This window comes from Poecilia formosa, unplaced genomic scaffold, assembly GCF_000485575.1.
Source record: "Poecilia formosa unplaced genomic scaffold, Poecilia_formosa-5.1.2 Scaffold74, whole genome shotgun sequence".
Classification (NCBI taxonomy): Eukaryota; Metazoa; Chordata; class Actinopteri; order Cyprinodontiformes; family Poeciliidae; genus Poecilia; species Poecilia formosa.
The window spans coordinates 261,849-284,749 of NW_006800013.1; the positions used below are offsets into that span (position 1 = coordinate 261,849).

Consider the following 22,901-nt stretch of genomic DNA (forward strand, 5'->3'; position numbering starts at 1 on the left):
TTCTTATTCCATGACAAACTTTGTGGGGGATTTCTTTTTTTTTCCAAGATGATGACACCTACCCTGCATGCTTGTTACCTTTATATCCTTCTGGAATTATTATATTCACCACTGACATGCTCAAGTATAGATTTCTATCTGCATGGGTAAATCTTCTGAATCCACTTAATACATTTCTTACTGTCACTGCAAAAACCTAAACCAAGGGCAGACCAATTGAACTACCATGTCTTACTTAGAAATTAAAAGGCTGGCTGTTTTGAAAGAATGAAGACATTTATTAATTATCCATTTTCATAATGACATGAATAATGACAATACTGATTCACTTCTAATAAAATACATTACATGTCATGCAACTGTTATAGAACAATAATTAAATCATGTATACTGTATTACAATGCCTTGAAAAGATATTCATATAACTTGAGTCAATATGCATTTTAACATTAAAGTCACATACGTACGTGTATTTTATTCAAATTTTATATGTTAGGGTTTTCATCCATTCATCCATCTATTAACTGTAGCTGCTTCCATGCTGAGTTATAGGGAATCTTAGGGGCCTGAAGGTGATTTGAAAGCGGCATTGGTGCCCAGTACTTCACAACCCGAAGACTCACAGGACAGAGAACCATGCACACACACACACACTCACAAACTTAAATGTAATTTAGAGAGATTAATTAACCCAACAACAATGTCTTTGGACTTTGGGAGGAAGTTGGAGCAATGCATACTAACAAGCACACAAGCCAAATGGAAAAAAACACAGAAAAGTTGTTTACACCGAAATCAAATAAGCTTTCTTGAAAGTCATTAAGCTGAGTTTGAACTGCACATCTGTGGAAATGTATTTCCTCAGGTCAGAGGTCACCATGGTTTGGGTTTCTCCGCTCACAGCTTTATTCCACCACATCCGAGTTGTGTTAAACAACAAAACATACGTTGATTCATAACATTGCAAATGACCCACTTTCTCAGTTTGGATATACATGTTTTCGTCTCAGTCAGTTAATTCCAGTTCCCTCATCAGGCTGATAAATGGATCAATACCAGAGAGAGAGTCTGGGTGGTTCACAAGTATTCAGTGGCTCCAAGGTCCAGAAGCCATTCAGGGCCAAGTTGTTTGATGATATGCTGGTATTCCAGTCAATTTCTTCACACAGTCTGAAATAAAGCAGAAAATGCAGTCCCTTCACATACCAATCCATGCTTTTAATCTGAGCCAGGTGTTAAACAGGCAGTACATGTGTGGAGCGGTCTGTTCTATTGAAATGGTTATAATCCGGGCCGGACTCCTATTCTGCTGGGTGAAATGTGCTCCTAAATCTCCCTCATTGTCAGCGTAACTGATGAAATTCAAAGGATCATCGGTGCAGTGTGACAGTAAAAAAAGAGACGAAAAAAAGGAAGAGCTCAGATAATCATTTTTGAAATATTGCAGCTCACCTTTAGTTCCCCTCTATCAGTCACAGTCACGTCAGAAGTGATGGCTTCGGAGAGATGAGACTTTCTTTTCAGAACATCATGATGTGGCACACTGAGAGGATCAATCAGAACCTCATAGGGGACACCTGGATGAGCCCAGGATGAGGGAATCTGGACGCTCCACATCTCAGGCTGGCCAAATGTCCCTGCATATGGAAAATCACATTTTAACGTATGTTCTAATAAATTGCATTTAATGGTGCTGAACAAATTTGACTGTAAAACTGCAGCTTATTGAAATGTCATATTTCTAAATGACTTTCCATGCAATGTGTCACGACGTGCAGAACATTTTGTGCCGTCCTAGATAAAAATGTAACTTTTCTATGCATTCATAAATCTGCTAAAGGTTAATTCATTTTTTTCTGACTTACTTCTGAAGCTTCATTTAAAAAATAACAATGCTAAGGGTTTGATTTCTTTGAATGCAGAATGTCTGCGTCTGCCTGGTTGTCATGCAAAAATCAATAGAGTGGTGTTTAGTTGACAAATGGTTCAAAGTGGGATCACAACATGCATCATAAACAGCTGTGCTCTTTTTAAACGTGTATGGATTCATCTTTCAAGAGTTGTTAAACTCACTATCTGGAGAGATCAGTCAATCTTCTCCCTATCGGCCACATTCCTGGCTTGCCAGAGGAGATAACACGGCTCATGTTCTCACGCTTTTGACACCTAATTTATATACTTGATGACTGATTTCGTGTTTGGCTGAGAGGTGTAGAGCAGATCTTTCTCTAGTGTGACAAAGTCAGAGGTTTGTTATTGGCTGCTTTTATTCAGCCTCAAGCTCTTGAGGCTCACTCAGGTGTAAGTTTTATATCTTTTGCTCAAAATGTAAATACTGAAAATAGATTCAAGGCAAGGCAGGTTAACATGTTCTGCATCTGGAAAAGTATTCATACCTTTGTTTTATTTGACATTTTTTTCATAGTACAACCACCTTGAAGCTGCCAATTTAAGCATACAGTCAATACTTTAAAGGTCCAACTTACTGCATTACAGTTGAATGTATTTTAATGAAGATTCCTACTACCTTTGAAAATCTAGACACTGACATTTTAGCCCATTTGTTTGTGCAAAACAATTAAAGCTTGGTCAGATTGAATCAACACTATATTTGAGCATCAATTTTCAGCTTTTACCAGAGCGTCTAAATTGGATTAAAGTCTTTACTTTGACTAGGTCATTCTAACTCACACATATCTTTTGACCTACACCATCACATTTAAGCTCTGTGTGTTTGCAGTTATCCCCCCTTCAATATCCCAAATTTCAATTATTTTGTAGCCTCCAAGATTTTTCTGTATTTTAGCTCCATCATCCATCTTCCTATGAACTCTAACCAGGTTCTCCATCCTGACTGAAGGATAATGTCGTCACCACCATGTTGTGGATTGTATTTTAAGAGCCATAAGATTAAAGGGCCTGAGTGCAAATGCAGGTCTTTTCAGGGGTTTATGTTGAAGTTTCAAAAACCATTATTCTTTCCATGCATAAAATCCCCCAAAAATACAGCCATGTTTGTGGCTGTAGCATTACAAGACACAGAAAGGCTCTGCAGTAGGAATACCTTTGACAGAAAATGTGTGATACATGCTGTGAGTGATTTGCACTATAAATAGTTGAGGTCAAAGGGGTAAAGGTCCAGCTAGGGAGTCATTGTTAATAATACAACAGATTAGAATAAGTGGCTGAATTGCAACTGTTGACACCCACCGATGAATTCTCCTCTTGCACTCCAGAGCCTCACAGTGTGGTCAGTGGATGAGGTAAGCACCACTTGATCACTGGTGACAATCTGTAAGCTGGATCCGAAAAAAAACAACAACATAAAAACATGATAAAACACCAGATGGCAGTTTTCTTACTGAAAACTCAATCATCCACACAAAGTTCAACAACAAGGTCAGATTTTTGCAATACTCTCAGAAAGCGCGAAAACCTGACAAGTCTAGTTAGCATTTAAAGGCAGCGTCACAGGATGCTCATGTTGTCAGCTGAAGACCTTCCCACACACTGTTCCACACTGTGCCCACAGCTGCAGAACAACATTACCCTGCTGCTGCTACTGACACCGTGAACTGGAAATAATTAGCTCAATTTGGAGGAATTAGTTAAAAGTTAGGTGTTAAAAAAACATAACCAGTCACCTGACATGATGATTTTGTAACAAAGATTAGGGCACTCTGTGTATTTTTGGACTTTACATACCTGGTAATTGAGCTGGTGTGGGCACGCCAGAAATGTTCAGCTGAGTGAATTTAAAAAAAAAAAACAACAACAACAGGGAGAGACACAAAGTCTGAGAAAAATGTCTCATAAACAATATCTATCCTCACAGTTTCACTGCAGGTCTAATTAAAGTCAAAAGTGAGGGAAGACGGGAAGCCAACCTCTGGGTGACCTTTGCTCTGGGTCAAACGTCTCCATGTTGTAAATATAGATGTAACCCATCCTGTCAGCAGCGTACAGCAGTGTCTTCTCATCAGTGATGTAAAGTCTTGTTATCTTTTGTTGATATTTCGACTATGTGGCACACATGTAATGTCAGACCCAAAACAAAAAGCGTTACATACGAGTCCGTTAATGCAAACTGTAACTGTCATTTAAGTTTTATAAAACAAAGATTAACAGAATAAAAGATAGTTATTTTCCAGCTCAATCTCTTTCAAATTAAAGAAAACATTATGAGTAAGAAGAGAGAAAGATAGGACAGAACTCTGAACCGATCATGGAAAAAAAAAAAAAAGTATGGCAAAAGATCCCTCTCTCTAAAAGGTCACAGCTGAACACATAAAATGAGTTCTGGAACAATTTCTTTTGAAAAGACAAGACAAATAAGAAATTGTTCAGACATAATAACACAGTGTTTCACATACAATAAAGATTAAACACAGCCAGTCAGCACAAATGGCAGGAAGCTATCTGAAAATCTACTGGGGTATGGCAAAAAATAAAAAATAAATAAATAAAAAGGCAAAGTGTTGCAACGGAACAAAGTTCAAGAGTTCAATGAACTGAAGCTGCACAAAGAAAAGTGGGTCAAATTTGACCACTGCAATGAAAGACTGAAGAAGTGATTTAAAAGGATAATTGCACACTGACTATCTTTTAGCTAGACTTATATAAAATAGTGACAATGCAATATATAACATGGAATTTACTATTGTTCATATAAAGGTTGTATTTAGCTAGATTTAAAATCGAATTAAGCTGTAACAATCCTTACTAAGTCCTGATAAAGATTTTAAATCTAAAAGTTGAGTTTTTTTTACCCTGGTGGGAAACTAAGCAGCGGCATTAGTTTTAATTTTACATATTTTTGCAATGTTTCTTTCATCTGTGGAATTTCTCATAGCACCATTTTTTTATTTCAGCTTTAGCAACTCTCTGTGCCTCATACTCCACCCATCTCACAAAACCCAGAGAGAATAGGAGATGTACAATATTTACCTGCAGGAAAGATATCTACATGTTCTTCTCAACAAAAAATAGTAATTCTAAGCAAAGTGGTCTATAATGTATTTTCTACATCTTTTTTCTGCCATTTGGGAGATAAAATTAAATAAGAAAAATTGATGACAAAAAAAAACAGAAGATAAATTTGAAATGTCTCACAACTTTGAAGCTGCTCACAAGCTTCCGTCCACTGAGCACATCCCAGAGATTCACCCACCCTTTAAGAAACCAAACGAATAAATAACGCTGTGATGAAATAAACCGTGGAAAGTTGTAAAATGAAGTCATGTATTATTACCGCTCCTTCCAAGGCTAACCTCTGACTCCAGATGTCAGGAGACCAGTAGTTGGAGACGGCGGCACCAATCTTAAATTTCTTATAAAAGCCATGCTTGGAACACTTGAGTCCAGCCCTATTGTTAAAAAATATATTTCAGAGGTTTAATCCCATTTTATTGTGCAACTTATTCTCTTTATAGCTTCTAAATCACCTTTAGTGTTGTGATCTTCAGCTGAAAGAGGTCCAACAAACCGACAGTTTATAGACCCGGAATCTGCGTTCCAAACTATGATCTCTCCGTTGTAGCTGCCGGTCGCCAGAAGAGAGGGAGGACACTGCACCACACAAAGGATGTCCTCTGTGTGGCCATTTTTCTGCAGGCAGAGAAAAACCAATCTTTTTAAACAGTTCAGTTTATTCCACAGCTCTGAATTTGACTATTTTTTTTCTTATCACAATGTGTCATTCTAACAAAATATGAAAGTGAATTAAAGCTGGGGAGAAGAAGTCTCTTTAAATGGACTGGAAATTAACTTTTTAATAGCATAAAGTAGCTTGTGGACAGAAAAAATAAAGTCTGTTTTGTTTGTAATGGTGCAAATGTTATCAAACACATTTTTTCAGGAGTTAGTATCATATTTCTGCAATAAGTATAGATTTTATAGTTTACTGCGTCTCGAACATTTGACATACTTCATCTATCTTTTGTGGAGAAAACAGGTTTTTTATCTTTTAAGTTTCCAGTTTATGCGTTTAAAAGAAGTGTGCCTTCCCATTTATCTTTGTGAGCAATGAAAACAAGCACAAAGTCAATCGAAAATATTTTCATTTAAGAAATTAATAGAATGAAGCACATCAGTTATAGTCCTCAAAGTTACTATTGAAAAACAGAAACTGCTGTCGTATTGTGCAGATGAAAAGATTGCTGGATGAAAAATATTTCAATTTATCTACAGTCCTGGGCAAAACAAATCATGATGCCATAGCTTGCAGCTTTGTAGAAATCACTCCAAATTGTTTTTTTTGTTTTTTGTTTTTTTTCTGTATGATTTATTAAATCTCTCACCTTGTTGTGGGGAAACTTTGATTCACTATTCTCTGCAAAACTGCTTGATATCATGGAGGTTTTTGTTTGTTTTTAGACATTTTGCTGTAGATTTAATGCTGTGTTTGGGGGTCGTTCCCCTATTGATGAGCTGTTATCAAGCGAGCTTCAGTGGTCAAAAAGATGGCCTCGCATTTCACACCTGCTTTACATAACAGACAGCACTACGGTGTTCGTGACGCATAATAACCTCACAGCCAAGCAGCTCTATTTTGATCGTATCCATCAGTAAAATGACACAAGCTTATCTGGTTTGTTAAGATTCAAAACTAAATCATAGTGTCATATTGTTTTCAGAGAGAGAAGAAGCTTCCTCCTTTAACTCTTCCTCCCCACCACTCCAATGACCTTTCTCACTGCAGAAAAACAGGCTTCAAATTGTTCATAAATGGCCTCATAACCCTGCCTGGATTGATCAGAAGGCATAGCTGCTTCTCTAATAGTCATTGCTGATGTCTTTCCATTTAGGCATGGTGTAATATGCTATTACAGAGGTGATCACACTTGATAAAAATTAATAATTAAGTTCATTTGATTGGCATCACTTAGCTGCTATTTTCCCTAAATCCATAGAAAGTAGCAAAGGTGTATTTGCTTTTTTCCAAACTGGCAGTCATGAAAAATGGCCCTTTTTCTCATTACAGTAAATGCCAAATGTGCTATATATATTCTGTTCAATTGTACGACAACTGGATTAAGAGCTTGCTGGGTTAACACTAAATGATTTGAAACTGGGCTCACCAAACCAAGCCGAAAAATTCACAGTGAGAGTGAGACATGGAGGCTAAAGGGAAGGGGAGTCATACATATAAAACAAACCATTGATCTTCCTCCTGCAAGCCGCTAATGAAACGTTTCAGTAAGGCCCTCTGCAGATAATCAACGGGGTCACTTTGCTTCTCAGTGACGGTAATGCAATATTTCTGAACTGATAATGGGCTTATGTGTGGGTGAATCTAGCCACCAGTTTCAATGTAAAAGAGGTCTCTGAAAGTCGCCTCAACCAATGGATCATACAGCATTAGTGAGAATCAGCTCTCCCTCCAGAGAGAGCAGCGGCCTGCAGACAGAGATAACTTAAATGCATTACGGAGGCAAAAGCAGATAGAGGAACCATCGTCTGCTGTCTGACGCTTGAGAAAATGCATTGGGTGGTTCATAAAGCATAACTCATCCAGTATTTGTCAATTCAAATATGGACTTTAGTGTTTTAAATGTATCTCAAAGAAATTATTCAAGAAGAAACAGGACTTTTTGAAGTAAAATTCGCTGCAGATTCTGCTGCTGGTAACATAAGTTATGATGAAATATATTTCTGATTCAACCAAATACGACAAAAAAATCAATTCCTTCAATATTTTGTATTTCCCAGAAATTACAAAACTGTTTTGGTTGTAGTTTTTGGAGGATTTTCTTTTCGCTAGCTTCAGTTTTCCAATTCGAGACCTATATTATTTAAGCTTTCGTGAATTTGATCGACAAAATAAATTAGTATTTCGTAGGAAGAGTTCAAAAACTAAACACACAAAGATGATCATTACGAGTTTTCAACCCTTATTGGACACTGGAGCATCCAGTCATTTTAAAAGAAGCACATTAACTACAAAAAAAAAGTTAATGAAAAAAGTAGAAATCCAAACAAAAGCAATATTTGTGTTCTGAATGAAATGTTTTTATGCAAGTAAAGGGCAGCGACTGTGCAAAGAAGTCATGAATACATAACAAGGAATAAATAATCTTGGACAAAAGAAAACAGTGAAGTGGTGTTGAAAATCTTTCGCTGTTTTTTTTTTATTTATTATTCCTTTCATTGCTGCTCTACAAGAGAGAAAACAAGAAAGGTTTTTCTTCTTAAGCTCTCAGAGTTTTTCCCTCTCCAAAATACAATTTTCAGGACATTTTTTCAAACACAGTATCCTCTGTGAATCTGTGTCAAAGACTGAACCATAACACCTTATCTAAATAAAATCCTTCAGGTTGAAAGGCAACTGAAGCAATGGAAATGGAGCATTTGGCTTTACCTCTCCTGCACAGTACAATGAGTACACATGAGCTTCTCTGTTATACCTGAGAGCAAATTCTCAATCAGCATCAATGTTTACTGCTTTTTAGAGCTCAAAGTAACAGAAGATGCAAACAGAAGAAACCACTAATTAAACATAATCATCATAATCAAAAATTTATTTAAGGAGAATGGTAAACAAGTAACCAGGGTACTTCAAAAGAGAGAATTAAGAAGCGATTTGGGGATTTTCATAGATGGATTTAATTATATTCACAAACAAGTTAAATAAAAATATAATTATGTCTGTAAATGTTATAGTAATTCTTTTATGAAACATTAAATCTCTTCTTTACCTTATACAAAATGCACAGCACTAAGTTTTTTTCCGAGTTTTTTTTTAATTTGGTATGAAAAACTGTAAGAGCCGACTGGATTATTACTTTGGTCCACATGAACATCAATAATAAAGTTATTATTGAACCAACTTTCTGCTTATATTCACCAAATCATCTTTCCATGAAGGCTGTGGTCTCTGGACGTGATAAAGTTCCTCAGGAGAATCCTGAAAAAAATTCAGATATTCAGTAAAAGCCATTTAGTTTTGTTATCTCCCTGTATGAATAGAAAGGATTAGTAAAATCATTGGGGACAAAACCTGATCTTAAAAAAAAAAAAGAAAAGAGTTAGATGAAACTGTGCACAGCTTTCTCGGTTGAGTAGTTTCTAATCAAATCCTGCTTGTATTCTGAATAAGTTCAGCTCCCAATAACAATGCAAAAATGCAAATGAAATTAACTAATGGAAGAAGTGTGCAATTGCAAAACTTACTGGAACAAGATTTCAAAATACAAACACAGAAATAAGATGCATTGGATTCTCACATTTACTCACTGAATAAATGTCAATCCTGTGGTCTCTTCCGACAGCAACCACATATCTTCAGACAGAAATTGCACAAGCTCAGCATGGAATCAAAGTTATACTGAACAACTGTCAAATATCCCATGATTACTCACGAATTTTCTTGAACTTTAATAAAGGTGCAGTCACACACCTGATGGCATTTACCCTCTGATGGGAAATGAAAAATATATATATATACTTTCATATATGTCCTTTTCTACAGCGGTGAAACAAACTATACTCACCTTTCCTTAATGTCTTTATACAGTGGCCACTGTTGAAGTTCCACACCTTTATGTATCCATTACTTCCTCCTGTGATGAGTCTACAGAAGCAACAGCATATTATAAAACCGATGCATACATATTTTTTTTAATAAAAGGGAAAATATTCCTTATCCATACCTTCTTCCCTTAATGTCAAATGTCATGCAGGTGATGCTGGTCAGGTCTGGTGTTGCAGTAAACTCAAAAACCTGTCGTCCAGTATCGAAATCCCAGACTTTCACCACCTACAACCAAAAACACTATAAAATTCATACATTTTTATTTATCACAGTGCAAGTTTCTGCACCAAAAGAAAGTGTCTTGCTAAAGTACTCATGTGCTTCTCCTTAATCAATTTTTTTTACATTACAACCACTACATTTTGTGACAGCGAAAAACAAAGTATAGTGCCCTGTGAACTTATTCACCCCGCAAGGCATTTTTTTGTGTGTGTTTTGCTACCTCACAACCTGGAATTAAAATTGATTATTTTATGGTGCACACAATCATCTTGTGTGCTTCCCCCCCACAAGATGCCACCCTGGATGGTTGCCAATGTTATCCATAACAGAAACCGCCACTGCGTCTCCTAGACCCCTTTTGGCAAACTCAAAACGAGCCATTCTGTTTTTGTCTGTAAGTGAATGTTTTTTTTCTGGCCACTTGTCCATAAAGTCCAGTTTTTTGAAGTGTAAGGCTTATTGTGGTCGCATGGAGAAATACTAATGTTTCTAATTTAATGTGGCAAAATGTTAAAGAAGTTAAAGGGAGTATGAATACTTTTGCGGCACTTATTAACTCACAGCCTCCTCGCTGCAGCTCACAACCTGCCGGAACTCCTGGCTGTATCCACAGCACATTACAGCCTCATCATGAGAGACAGAGATGCGACTGTGAGGTTCTGGCCTGACGGGGCAAAGACGAGATAAAATCAATGAGAGTGGTATTAAAATCAGGGAGCAGCAGACACTATCAAATATAAATGTGTCATCCCCTTTAGACCAATTCATCCAAGGAACATTTTCAATGTACTTTAAAGTACACTAGTATCTAAAAATAGAAGAAAACTTAGTGTAAAGGCAAAACAACCAACCTCAGCATCAAAGGGAGAACGGCTATGCAGTCTGCTGCGACGTACAGGGATTTCATGGCAGCGGAATAGGAGCATGCAGATACATCGCCATGAATCCCGCTGGCTGTGGGGTCGGCTGTGAACCGGCAACACTGATCTTCAATGTACCAAATCTGGCGTGAGAGCACAGCGAGATTTAAAAATGTACAAATGTGACGAAGGCTACAACTAAATTTAAAACCAGTAAAAAATGTCAATGTATTTAGGAGAAATTTTAAGTCAGAAGTAGTGAAGCAGAGGGAATAATACATTACCATTTTTTTTTTTTTTTACAAATAATAATCTGCAAATATCTGTGTGAATTTGTACTTAGCCCCCTTTAGTCCAAATAAAATCCAATGCAAGCAATTGTCTTCAGAGGTTGCCTAATTACTCAGCAGATCCCCTGTGTGTAATTTAATCTCACTCTAAACACGCCTGTTCTGTTCCGTGGAGACCTCAGACATTTGTTAGAGATAATCAATAAACAAACATAATCACAATGAAACCGGGTGGTTGCCCAGTGACGTGTGAATGTTTTTTTTGTTTGTTTTTTTCCCAAGTGGCTACAAGGTCACTATGAAATCTAATGAAGCTTTAGATATTTTGCACAGGAGAATGGACAAAAATGGCAAGCACTGTAAAGAGACATGGCCTATAAAACTTGCAGCAAAATGTGTTTCTACAAAGAATTGACTCAGGGGGGCTGAATAGCAATGCAAGTCACAGTTTCAGAGTTTTTATTTGTGGAGAAAAATTGACAAGAGAATGTAGCTCCACTTCACAGCTATATGACGCTTTCTTTTGGTCTTTCATTTATAATCCATTGATGTCTGTAGAGTATTCATGTTACAAAAAATTCAAAAGGTCTTTCATCTATAATCCATTGTAGTCTGTAGAGCATTCGTGTTACAAAATATACAAAAGTTAAGTGTTAAAAACATTTGCAAGGTGCACTTGTTTTTATTTTATTTTTTAATATATTTTATTTTTATTTTATTTAATTTGTTAATATTTAGGTAATAATTCATATTTTCATATTTCTGCATGTATTTTTAAAAATACATTTTATATCAGATATGGTTATATTTGTAATTGTCAAATAGCATTTGACACATTGACACTTTTTCCTTGGGGATCAATACACTATATTTTGATTCTGTATTTTAAATGTAGAACTTAAAGATGAAAAAGGTAAAATGCATGATTATTTTAGGGGAAAAAACAAGTGTAGTTAAATATGTAGAGTGTTTTACAACTTCTGGGTTATTTTCAGCAATGTCTGTATGTAAATCTTAAAAATGTGTTCCACATTTCAAATTTTAATTAAAATATTAATGAAAAAAGTCATGAATCACCTTCACAGTGTTGTCCATTGAGATAGAAAAGATCCGACCGTCCTCTGATGAGATGCAGAGGGAGAAAATGGGAGCAGAGTGGCCTTTTAAAATACCAGTGGGTTTTCTAAGGAGAAATTAACTGAATCAGGAGGAGGAGGTGTAAATTTAATTTTAATGATGCTTGTCTGAAAAACGGCCATCTGAATTCAGGTGCCTCACTCTGAGAAATGTGGGTTCCACAGGCGTATGAGTCTGTCCAGGCCGCCGGTCACCAGCAAACTGTGCTTCTGACAAAGGTCAAAAGCCTTCACACCTTTGTAGATTGAAAAAATGGTCTGATCCTCAGATGCACGGACATGTGGAGTCCAGCTTAGTTGGATCTTCCTGTTTTTACCCTCGTAGCACACCTCTCTGATCTCCCTAAGCTTCTGTGCAGAATCTGTTGAAGGCAGCATACAGCCTGGAGAAGAGAGAGGAAAAAAGGAAAGGCATCACAATACAAGAACTAGCATCAATCAAAGTGTGCTTCTGGAGCGAGGATAATTCATTATCAGAATAAATGACCAAGCTTGCCAGTGAACATGCCCACATACAAGGTGATCACACTCTCACATAAACAGACAGACTGGCATTGATTAGTGAATTTGTGATAGATGAGCAATCATGAGTCATCCCTCACAGATCTCCAAGCAGACTGACCAGTGTCCTGCACTACGTTTAATTACAGAGGACAAAGTAAATATGCAACATTAAGTGTTCAATAAGTTACTATTCTAGGTTAATTTCTATTGTGAGAAGAAAGACAGCCAGAAATCAGAATAAAAAGGCCATACCGACAACAAGAGAAGAGGCATCTTCATTTGATGATGAGACAACAGCTTGAAAATTGTGAAAATATTTTACCTATAAGAAGAGATAAGTGTTTGTATTTCAGAATTATCACAGCAAAAATCATTCTTCTTTTTATTTTTCTTGGCAACTGTCAAACATGGAAACTTTCCTTCAGAGAGAATTAACAGGACTGTGTGGGAAAAAAATGAGAATAAACCTGGAACTTAAAATACTTACAATTGGACTTTTGTAACTTCTGTTGCTGTTTTCCTGTCGATTTATGCATTTGTTTGACATGTCATTAATTTGTATGCTTAATTTTTTATTTCTGCAGGTCTTACATGCTGGTATTAGTTGTCATTATTTAAATTTGGAGAATGTCAAGAAACAAACAATTAACAAGAAAGGCATTTGTGTCTGCCTACATTCGGCGAGACTTAAACGGTCAACAGGAATTTTACATTTTAAATTTAGGCAAAAATGTGTTATATATTGACAATATTGACTAAAATGACTAAATATTACTGATTATACAACCAGATTTCATGTAAGTAAACATGAGCGTACTTGTTTGTTACATAGCAGGTAAAGAAACTATTAGACTCCCTTGTATCCAAAAAGTTTTGATCTACAAAAGGGAATATCTCATTGTTTATTAACTATGTGATTTAGTGGACAAACCACACTGATGAAATTGAAACGGGTGTCTGAATGACCTTTAAGCATTTGGGTAATTTGTACGGGTGTGTGTGTAGGTGGATGCATGTGCGTGTGCATGAGCGTGTCACCTGGAGGTGCAACCTTGTTAGAATGGTGAAATTGGCAGAAACCTCGCAACACAGTGGCCAAGAGCAACAAAGGGAAGGTAGCAGCTCTAAGCCCCCTGACAGATTAGCTATATGCAAGACAGAGAGGTAGGGCAGCAGTGAAGCACATTATCAGCAGTCCCAGGGCCAAAGAGGCACAGGGAGAGATGCAGGGCAACAAACCCCTGATCCAGCCCCTCTGCCACATTCCCTATTGCAAGCCAAGCTCAGAAGTGACCATGGCAGCCACCAAACCTAGGGAAAGACTGTCCAATACTCCGGAGAGGAACACCTGACCACCTGGCCGGAACGCAGAGGAACCAAAGAAGGAGGGATATGGTGCCATCCTATCCAACCAGAGCGCCCCAGGGAAGCCCAACAAAGCATTACACAAATCCTCCAACCTCCTCCCAACACTACACCCTCTTCCACCCCAGACATGTCCCCACACATGGTTGGGCCGGCAGCTACACCAAGCTTCTCAGCGCACTGAAATCATTCAACTCAAAACATTCTTTAGTTTTTAATTTGTTGCAACAAATCATCTCCAGCAATAACCTTTTTTTGTTTTACTTGGAGCTGCATAATGGAGCACTGCTGTCTCACAGTAAGAAGGCCCTTGGTCTGATCCATCCTGAATAAGTGTTTGGACACATGGCTCTGTCCCGAGTGCCTCTGTGCTCTGTGACAGAATAGCAATCCGTGAACGGTTTATCCCGCCTCTCGACCATTGACTAGAAATAGGCACATATACTGAACAAACAAGGATTAGGGGGATATAGAAAATAGGTGGACGGATTTTTGACTCGGCTTAAGACTCAATACAGGCTGAAAATAAAATGGAAAACAAAGTGAGTTAATTTTAAGGTGAAAGAAGGACTCCAAAGGTGAGAGAATTTCATTAAAGAAAAAATCCAAAACACAAGAAGGCTTGACATTGCAAAATATTATTTTTAATATGATTTGATTTTTTTTTAATCAAGTTTAAAGACACATAAGGGCCCAACTGAACTGAATCACTGCATCATTGGTAGCTTGGTCAGGACTAGTCTCTATAATGTATGCAAATGAAACAAAGACTTGCCTCTCAAGCATGGCTGAATAATATGATCAAAAACTAATTTTTTAGTTATTCAATTCAAAAAGGCATTTTATGCACAGCATGTGTTGAATTCGAACTGGAAGTCGACGACAAATATAATTCTTCTCTGGGCCTCCTACAATTTCAGGATGGCTCTGCCCAGAGAGACCAGACACTAACTTTGCTGTAAAAATATTTAAAGCAAAAATGTTTAAAACCTTTTTTCTCTGGAGACTTTTGACTGATTCTTAGAGCAAAAGCAAAAATGTTGTATCTCTTGAAAAGGATTACAAAAAGAACAAAAAACACCTGCACTTTGCTTTAAAATGTCAATAAATTTGGAAAGGCTCAAATTTAACATTAACTTGAAACAATCAAGAAAAGCAGACAAAAAAAGAAAACAAACATAGCCTTACCTGTGTCACCCAGTCATGATGAACCTTCCATCTGACAAATGTCACGTTTTTGGAAAGCACAGCATTTTTAAAGGCAATATTAGGCACATTTTCAGCCTTTGGTAATCTGTTCCACAACCTGTGAAAGGAGAAGTTCCATCATTCATTCAAGTTTGAAACTGATCATCTGACAGACTTGATGTCGCACACCACATAACGTGTTTGATTGGTGAGACCTGCAGCGAGGCACAGGTATAATTTTCCATCACATACTGTGTTTGTGTGGACGTGGCAACATAACCATCGGCTCTACTTTTTTATCATAAGGTCTCCCACTAATCCACTGTATAGCCTCAAAATAATTTCTCAGCTGTGAAAGACATGGCATGAGTCAAAAGAATGAGTCTACTTTTGACGGCTCAGTTCACCTTTTAACAGATCCTCAAAAAATTTAGGGAAAAACTGCAATTGGGATGAATTAGCAGCTAGTTTATATTAACTCATGTCTAGGGGTTCAAAGACATTCAGATCAGCTTTTTATTTTAATAGCAGCTATATAATAATTTACTGATAATTCTTGTACCAAAGATTGTTGCTTCTTGAGAATACATCACATGTCAAATATAAAAACCGCAGGTGAAAGTATTTCTTTTTGGCAGATTCTATGTTCAGACTGATTTTAGATCTAAGTGTTTGGTATAAGGTTCTTTCTTTATTTGCATATTTCCTAATTATCATGCTGTGTGATTTCAATTACCCTGATGCTTTTCAACGGTCCTAAGGCTCCGACACGCAGGAGATTCTGCTTTCACACCTTCAAAAACGTTATTTTAAAATTATTTGTAAGTTGTCCCTTGTCTGTTATCATATTTATCATTTAAGCTTTCTTTTCTTTGTTTCAGTTCAACGATATCTATGATGTTTTAATGGTCATTTCTTAATGACCTTTTAATTAGCATCACAATTATAGCAATAATAAAAAATAATGGATACTGACCATTGATAAAAGTGCCTATTTAAGACAATACTATTAATTATTTTTTTATGTAGCTGTATCAATTCATTAACACAAAGATTTCTTTTTTAATTGTCGTTTTTCATTATCCTCTTTTGATTCTGATGTAGAAGTCTGCATGAAAGGACCCTCTGAGTGTCGTTGCCCCCAGCTGTGAAAGGTCACTTTGCCTAAGAATAATCAAACTCAATATAAATGGAAATTAATGTGCCGCTTATGTCTTTTACAGTTCTGATTACGGAATAAAAATGTGTAATGGTGCTAAATGAATATTAATAAGGTATTAGATCCTCATAGAAGCAACATTACCTGAGGGTGTCCTCGGCAGGGAACAGCAAGATGATGGTAACACATCCCTGAAACACAGACACATTAGTGGCCTCCTGCAAAGAGCTTACATTTTTGCAGAAGTCGACAGTGTTACAAAAATATCTAGTGATGTAAAAGAAACCCTACTTTAAAATGTTTTAACAGTGCAACCTACGGTGCAAAAACTTGGAATTATGTACAAAATCTGGAATGATTAACTATTAAAATATGGAAATAAATAACCTACCTACAAATGAGCAAATTAAGGCGTAGAAACAAATAATTTCTCACTGTGTTTTGTCATTCTTGACTTATGTATTGAAGTACAAGCTACTTCAAGGGATTAGAAAAACTGTATATTAAGTTGCCCTCCAAATGGCACAACAGGCTCAGAAGACAGAAGGACAGACATTAGGACAAAATCGGTGCATCCGAGACGTCTCCCTTTACCAACAAAACTTGTACTCAAGTGAAAAGATAATAATACTCCTCAACTAAAAGTATGACGTTATTGAAGTAAAACTATTCCTACAAGTATGGCTTGTGATGTCACACCTCTGCATATTGGTTATGTAATGTAATTTGATTAGCACTTACCTCCATGTCTCCATATAGAAAACAACATTTATCAGAGCCGATGTAGCTGCACAGCAAACAAACAAAATAAAAATACACATCAGGTAAAGAACTCTGGAAGAATTTTTAAGATCTTCTTGTGCAGCTCACCTGTAGCTTAAAGTTAAAGGTATAGTTTCCAGGCCGCTGATCTGGCAGTAAGGCTCTAAAGTGTAAAGTTCATAAAACTGAATCTCTCCGTCCCTGAAAAATAAAGTGCTCAAGCAGATTAAATCTAAATCCAACCTCTCAATAATGAAAAAAAAAACATCAGTGAGGTCAATAAAAAGTTCTCACCCTGTTCCGATCATCAGCTTGTTGTACTCTGACATCATAGTGAAATCAGTTACCCACTTTGAACTTTTTTTGCCAGATCCCTGACTCTACAAACAGGACCAATTAAAATGTCTTTAACAGAACTGAGAACAGAGTTTAATTTAAATCACATTACAATATATCTGTACTGTTCTCAACCACTAATTTAAAGGCTTTGGACCTGACCTGTTCAGTAGTAAGTGAAACATTGATTAACATATTTGATTTGTATTTGCTTCATGATTTTAATGATGACATTTTGTCCAAATGTAATGTTTACTGCTTGTTTCATAATTGATGACTTATGTTTTTATGAGGCATTGCACCTTGAACTGTCTTGTTGCTGAAATGTGTCATACAAATAAACTTGAATTGACTTAATTTGATTAACTTCAGTGTCAGAGTAGACAATAAATCACTAATCATATTTGAATATCTTTAAAGACATTGGTCATCTGAATAATCTCTGTTTTTGTTTTATGAGATGTTGTTTTTCTTCCTTCTACTTTAGGTGTTTTAAGAATAGATTTTCTTTAAAAAAAAATCCTAAAAGCTAATACCTACAAACATGTGCTTGGTCCTCCGAGGTTTAACGTCAGGACTCCACTGACAAACTAATCCATCTTCTCTCACTGTTAACACGTCGCCATCGTGGGTGGAGTGGATGTTGACTACAGGAATGCCATGTCCGCCATCGTTCATGAGGGCTGGTAAATGAAAGGCCACCTGCTTCCTGCGTCTCACAGTTTCCATCTTTGCTTCGTACTGCTGGAGCAGATAGGTGGAGAACTCCATCTGCATCACACATCACATCCCTTCCTTTGTGAAAAGTGTCCAAACATGTGGAGATTTACTGATTTACATCTTTAATGATGTATCCACTACTTCATGTGTGCAAACAACTACAAAGACTGTTATATACAGTGATCTTGACACCACAGAGGCAGCGATATCCCAAGCTACTGTGCTGATGTCTGTTCCAGTTACATTTGATCAATAAACACCAGCTCAAATAGTATTGCCATTTTTTTCTACAGATTTCATACTATGCTCTTTTATACTCAAACAGAACTTGAATGTGACTCACCCAGGAAATCATTCCTTGATCAGAGTAATCAATCTTTTTAAACAAACTATATATCTCTTCATTGCTCTGTGCGATACAAAAAAAAAGAAAACAAGATAATTAACTTTTTTTTTCTAAATTTACATTGCCTTGATACAACCACAAACTAAAAAATATTTGATTGGAATTGTATGAGATGGACCAACACAAACTGGAAATGAAAAAAAAAGAAGACAAATCACAAATTAAATTTGAAAAGTTTGATGTGAATTTGTATTTGGCCTCATTTGGAGGTGTGTTTTCATGAAATGTTTACCCATGGAGTCACATTTTGTTTTTATTTATTTCTTTTTAAAATACCTCAGGCTCAGTAAAATTAAACAAAGAGCATCTGAACAGCATTTTTTTTTGTCAAGCTGTTTGCTCAGGATAATTATCTTACTGCAAGATGAACCTCTCCAGCTGCCTCAAATCTTTTGCTATCTCTAATAGGTTTTCTTCTAATATAACAAAATATTTAGCTACATTGATCTTCCCATCAACTCTCATATTATCCCTGACTGTTTAAGAAAATCATAATCTTGATTGTGCTCGAAAATTATATGCTACTTTGTGTTGGTGTTTCACGTAAAAAAAAGAAAAAAAATCAATGGAAATAATGTTTGTTTTAATAAAACAAAATGTGAAAATAATACTAATATTTAAATCACCTTCCAGGCTGTATGCCAATACTTGTGAGATTATGGTCAAATGATATAAAAACAGTTATTGTCTTACCATGTCAGAAACATCCAAGCACTTTTTCAGTAAATGTCCAAAATTCTTTGCATCGGCGTACCCTGCCCCACTCACGTCACATTCCTTTGTAAGGAAATTATAATGTGATGTGATCATTTTCACATGGGTAAAATTTGAAAGGAACAATTTTCAAAGTACCTCAAAGGACAACTTCAGTTCCTGGAGTTCGTCTAACAATATCTTTTCATTGATCTTGAGATAAAAGGAGAAACGGAAGTTACAGCATTAATCGCAATTATAGAGATAACTTCATGAAACACTTTGGCCACTTGAAGGATTTTAGTTGAATATTTATTTTGGGTGCACACAGATCCACTCACCAGGCAGTTCATAAAGTCACAGCGCTAAAAGGAGTAATTAATGACTGAATTTGATCATTAGTAATCAGCAGATATGGACAGGGTTTCACCTTTGCATATCAGTGACCCTAACGAGCGCGTCAGAGCCCTCAGCCAGACAACAGGCCGCGCTCTCCGAGTTAACAACTCTTCTAAGTTTTTCAGCTGTTTCCTAGCAACTGGTCCTTCATCTTGGAAGCTGTTTGATCTACCATTAATAAATAACAGGGATAAACAGCTTAATTCCTCAAGGATGTAACTAGAGCTGAAGTCTCCCCACGGTTTTCCCTGAATTTGTAAGATAACTGTTTAATCACTCAAAGTGATGGAAAAATGGTGAGAGCACTCGCATATTCCTGACTGCTTTCCAAATCCCTTCATAGGAGATGCATAACTTTGAACTCCTGAGCCTGCTTCTCTTAATCTGTTATGGCACATTGCTTGCTACATTAAGCAGGAGAGTGTGACTGACATCTGCAATGGAAACCCAGAAACTTGAGCCATGCATTGGCAGCCCAGCCTCCTGCATCACTTTATCGTTCCTGTCAGCTCAGAAGCTCAAATTTGAATTTTCTGGGAAACCTTTTATATGGTTGGCTCAACTATAGCTTGAAGTGCTTTGGGGCTCTGGGAAGACTGCCCTGTCTGATGCACTGTCAGGCTGTGTGCAAACTGGTCATGAACTTTATTCATGTAAATTAGTAAAGCATTATATCGTTTTCTGATAGCTGAGACCGAGCTGGGAAGCAGAAGCGCTGCAGCATACTAGTGACATCTTCTGGCTAAAAGCCGCAGCTCCTCACACATGGTCCATGTAAGGACAGAGTAACAGTGCTACTAAATAAGCACAAGATTTTTGAGACAGAGAAACTTGTTTCAGAACTGTACCTCAAAGTGATGAGTTGAAGATGCACAGTGCTGCAGTTGTCTCCTGATTTCAGATTCTTCCATCGAGTGTCTTCTATCGTTGTGTTTCAGCAGCTCTCGCTCCAGCCATGCTGGTGTTTCCCTTATCCTGATTCTCTGCTTCGTACTTCCCAGTTCAGAGAAGACGCTGTTGGATTTCACATTATAATCAGATGTTTGTTTGCATGTTTTGACAAACTTGCTATGGCTCTTACCTAAAGAAGGTGAAAGAAGTTCATGAAACAGTTCGTGTTGATTCAAAGTCTTTTAGGGATATGGAGTCTCATTGTGTTTAACAGTAGAAATATACGGCCAGAGTGCGAATACCCCTTGAACCATTTCATAATTTGTCATGTCACAGCCAGAAAGATCTGTGTTTTCATTGAGGTTTTTGTGCTCAACCAACACAAAGAAGAGGATGTGAGGTAAAAAGGCAAAGGACATACAATTTCCAAAGCTTGTTTTGGAAATAAATCCCTTAACATAAATAAACACCAGGGATAAACAATATACCAAGTACGGAACAATAACAATAACACAAAAATCAAAGTTCCACAGATCACGACAGGGTTAGGCTACAAAACAACATACCAAGCTTTGTACATCTCACAGAGCACTGTTCAATTTATTATATCTGAATATAAAACACAGGCCACCACAGCAAACTGACACTGTCACACGGTTCACCTAAACTAACAGAGAGCCTTAATCAGAGGGGCAACCGAGAGCCTCTCATCATCAAAATCTCATAAAAATGCATCTACCTTTGTAGTAGCATAACAAAATGTGAAAAAAGATCAAGGGGTAGGGATACCTTTGCAACACATTGCAAAAGTATTCTCCAGAGATCAAATTTCCTGCGACTCTGCATATTGCTTTAAGAACCATGACAACAGAAAACATTTCTTTAGATTTAAACAGAAGTAGAAAAAAAAGGTCAGAACTTTTTCTCTCAACTAAACAATTAAAAAACATCCAATCAAAGATTAGTTTTCATATTTTTTTTCACACATGATTGTCTATATCATGAGAGTAAGGAATACCTCGTCATATGTATGCTTTCCAATCTTCCTAAAGCTGATGAAGGGCGGGCGGTTTTCTCCAGTTGCATTCTTGCCAAAAATCTTTAGCGATGTTGTGATCTAACAATTAAGGGACAGAAAATTTCTTTAGTCTGTCCACCAAACAGCCATTAGGCAAAAACATTCCACATTTGTCTACCTGACACAGGATCTAGTATTACACCTGAACAAAGCAGGTGGTAGATGGTAACCAAGAAACCAAGTGACAACTGAAACCACAAAACTGAAAGCATTGCCCCTTTACATACAGAGAAAGAGACAACTATCATCAAACTCAGGGCACACTGAACAACTGAAAGTGAGAATGTTTTTTTATATTTTACTTATTTATGCTTTCTTACAACACAGTGGTTTAATTTTAAAACATTATAAGCATGCCTTGTATAGTATCAAGAAATAATTTTTCATCCAATGAGAAACTGTCGCACTGTTGCACATACAAAAACTATATGAAATTAAAGTATTGTATTATTTCCTGTTCATTTATTGAGAAAGACAACAAAATGAAAAGAAATAGAAAAACTAAAAAGATATATGATATGTAGGTCACTATTTCATAACATGATGTAGAGAAAAGCTACTTTTTGCTGGTCTCACCAAGAAAATCAATCTCAACTGAGGCTGGAATATAATAAATATGAAAACATTTAAGCAATATTAATTCTGTTCATTCAGTTAACATAAAGAATCACTTTATAAAATTCACAGAAATAACCAATTTACTAATAAGGTTCAGAAAGGTCTGAGCCAATTCAATAGTCAATCTGGTGATTGGTGATATTTCTGATTTTCTGAACATGTTTTTACTTAAAGCAACTCACACAGCTTTGTGATGTGCAAATTCAAGAAAGAAATACAAATATAAGAAAACCAACCTTTTACAATTAACAACTTGTTAAACTACTTGCAGTGTCAAGGAAAGAAAATTATGCAAGCCTTCATCGGGTAACAACAGGTGCAGGATAGTTGACTCTCTTTCCGTTAAACGTGTCATAGGTTGATTTGTCCCCCCTACTGAATGCAGACATGTCTTTGAATAACTATTGAGACTGCAATGCAAATCAGAGAGCAGCATAAAAGAACTACAACTGGTGTTCATATTCATGTTAAAAAGTTTTAGAAAAAAAACACTACTTATACCATGGCAGATAACTCTATAAAATGTGCTGCTGTTCTGGAATATATTTTGTCAAAAGTTCAGGTTTCCACTTTAGCAGCAACCAGTAATTGGCTGTCATTTCAGAGTCAGTAGGAAGAGTTGCCTGTTGCGCATAGATGCGAGCTTTTCATCTTGTTATTTTGTTGTCATTATGTTCTGTCAAAAAAGCAGTGCAGAAAACAAAAGAAAATTAGCTAATTAGAGAAATGGGATGTTGGTTTT

The 22,901-nt window shown here is 36.6% G+C and overlaps 1 protein-coding gene across 1 annotated transcript; it reads right to left on the bottom strand.

The window, feature by feature from the left end:
- Positions 1-295: 295 nt before the first annotated feature.
- Positions 296-21,724, bottom strand: wdr95 (WD40 repeat domain 95). The gene is made up of 29 exons (XM_016673353.1): positions 21,482-21,724; positions 20,421-20,586; positions 19,333-19,386; positions 19,174-19,257; positions 18,418-18,483; positions 17,895-18,125; positions 17,313-17,398; positions 17,127-17,219; positions 16,998-17,043; positions 16,401-16,447; positions 15,098-15,215; positions 12,797-12,866; positions 12,183-12,423; positions 11,982-12,087; positions 10,606-10,757; positions 10,316-10,418; positions 9,651-9,757; positions 9,492-9,571; positions 9,360-9,414; positions 9,235-9,280; positions 8,846-8,905; positions 5,445-5,607; positions 5,271-5,366; positions 5,113-5,171; positions 3,888-4,020; positions 3,706-3,745; positions 3,211-3,299; positions 1,453-1,637; positions 296-1,170 (listed from the first exon to the last, which is right to left on the bottom strand). Exons 1-29 carry the CDS (start codon positions 21,547-21,549, stop codon positions 1,162-1,164), a joined length of 2,853 nt encoding a protein of 950 aa, XP_016528839.1. The 5' UTR covers positions 21,550-21,724; the 3' UTR covers positions 296-1,161.
- Between the last annotated feature and the right edge of the window lie 1,177 nt (positions 21,725-22,901).

Excerpts from the sequence above, each read along its gene's own strand:
- wdr95 (XM_016673353.1), bottom strand. The coding sequence starts at position 21,549 with ATGCAACTGGAGAAAACCGCCCGCCCTTCATCAGCTTTAGGAAGATTG. Across the intron at positions 16,448-16,997 it reads TTCTATATGGAGACATGGAG|GGATGTGTTACCATCATCTT; the intron begins GTAAGTGCTAAT and ends TCTGTGTTTCAG. Across the intron at positions 9,572-9,650 it reads TTTGACATTAAGGGAAGAAG|ACTCATCACAGGAGGAAGTA; the intron begins GTATGGATAAGG and ends TTGCTTCTGTAG.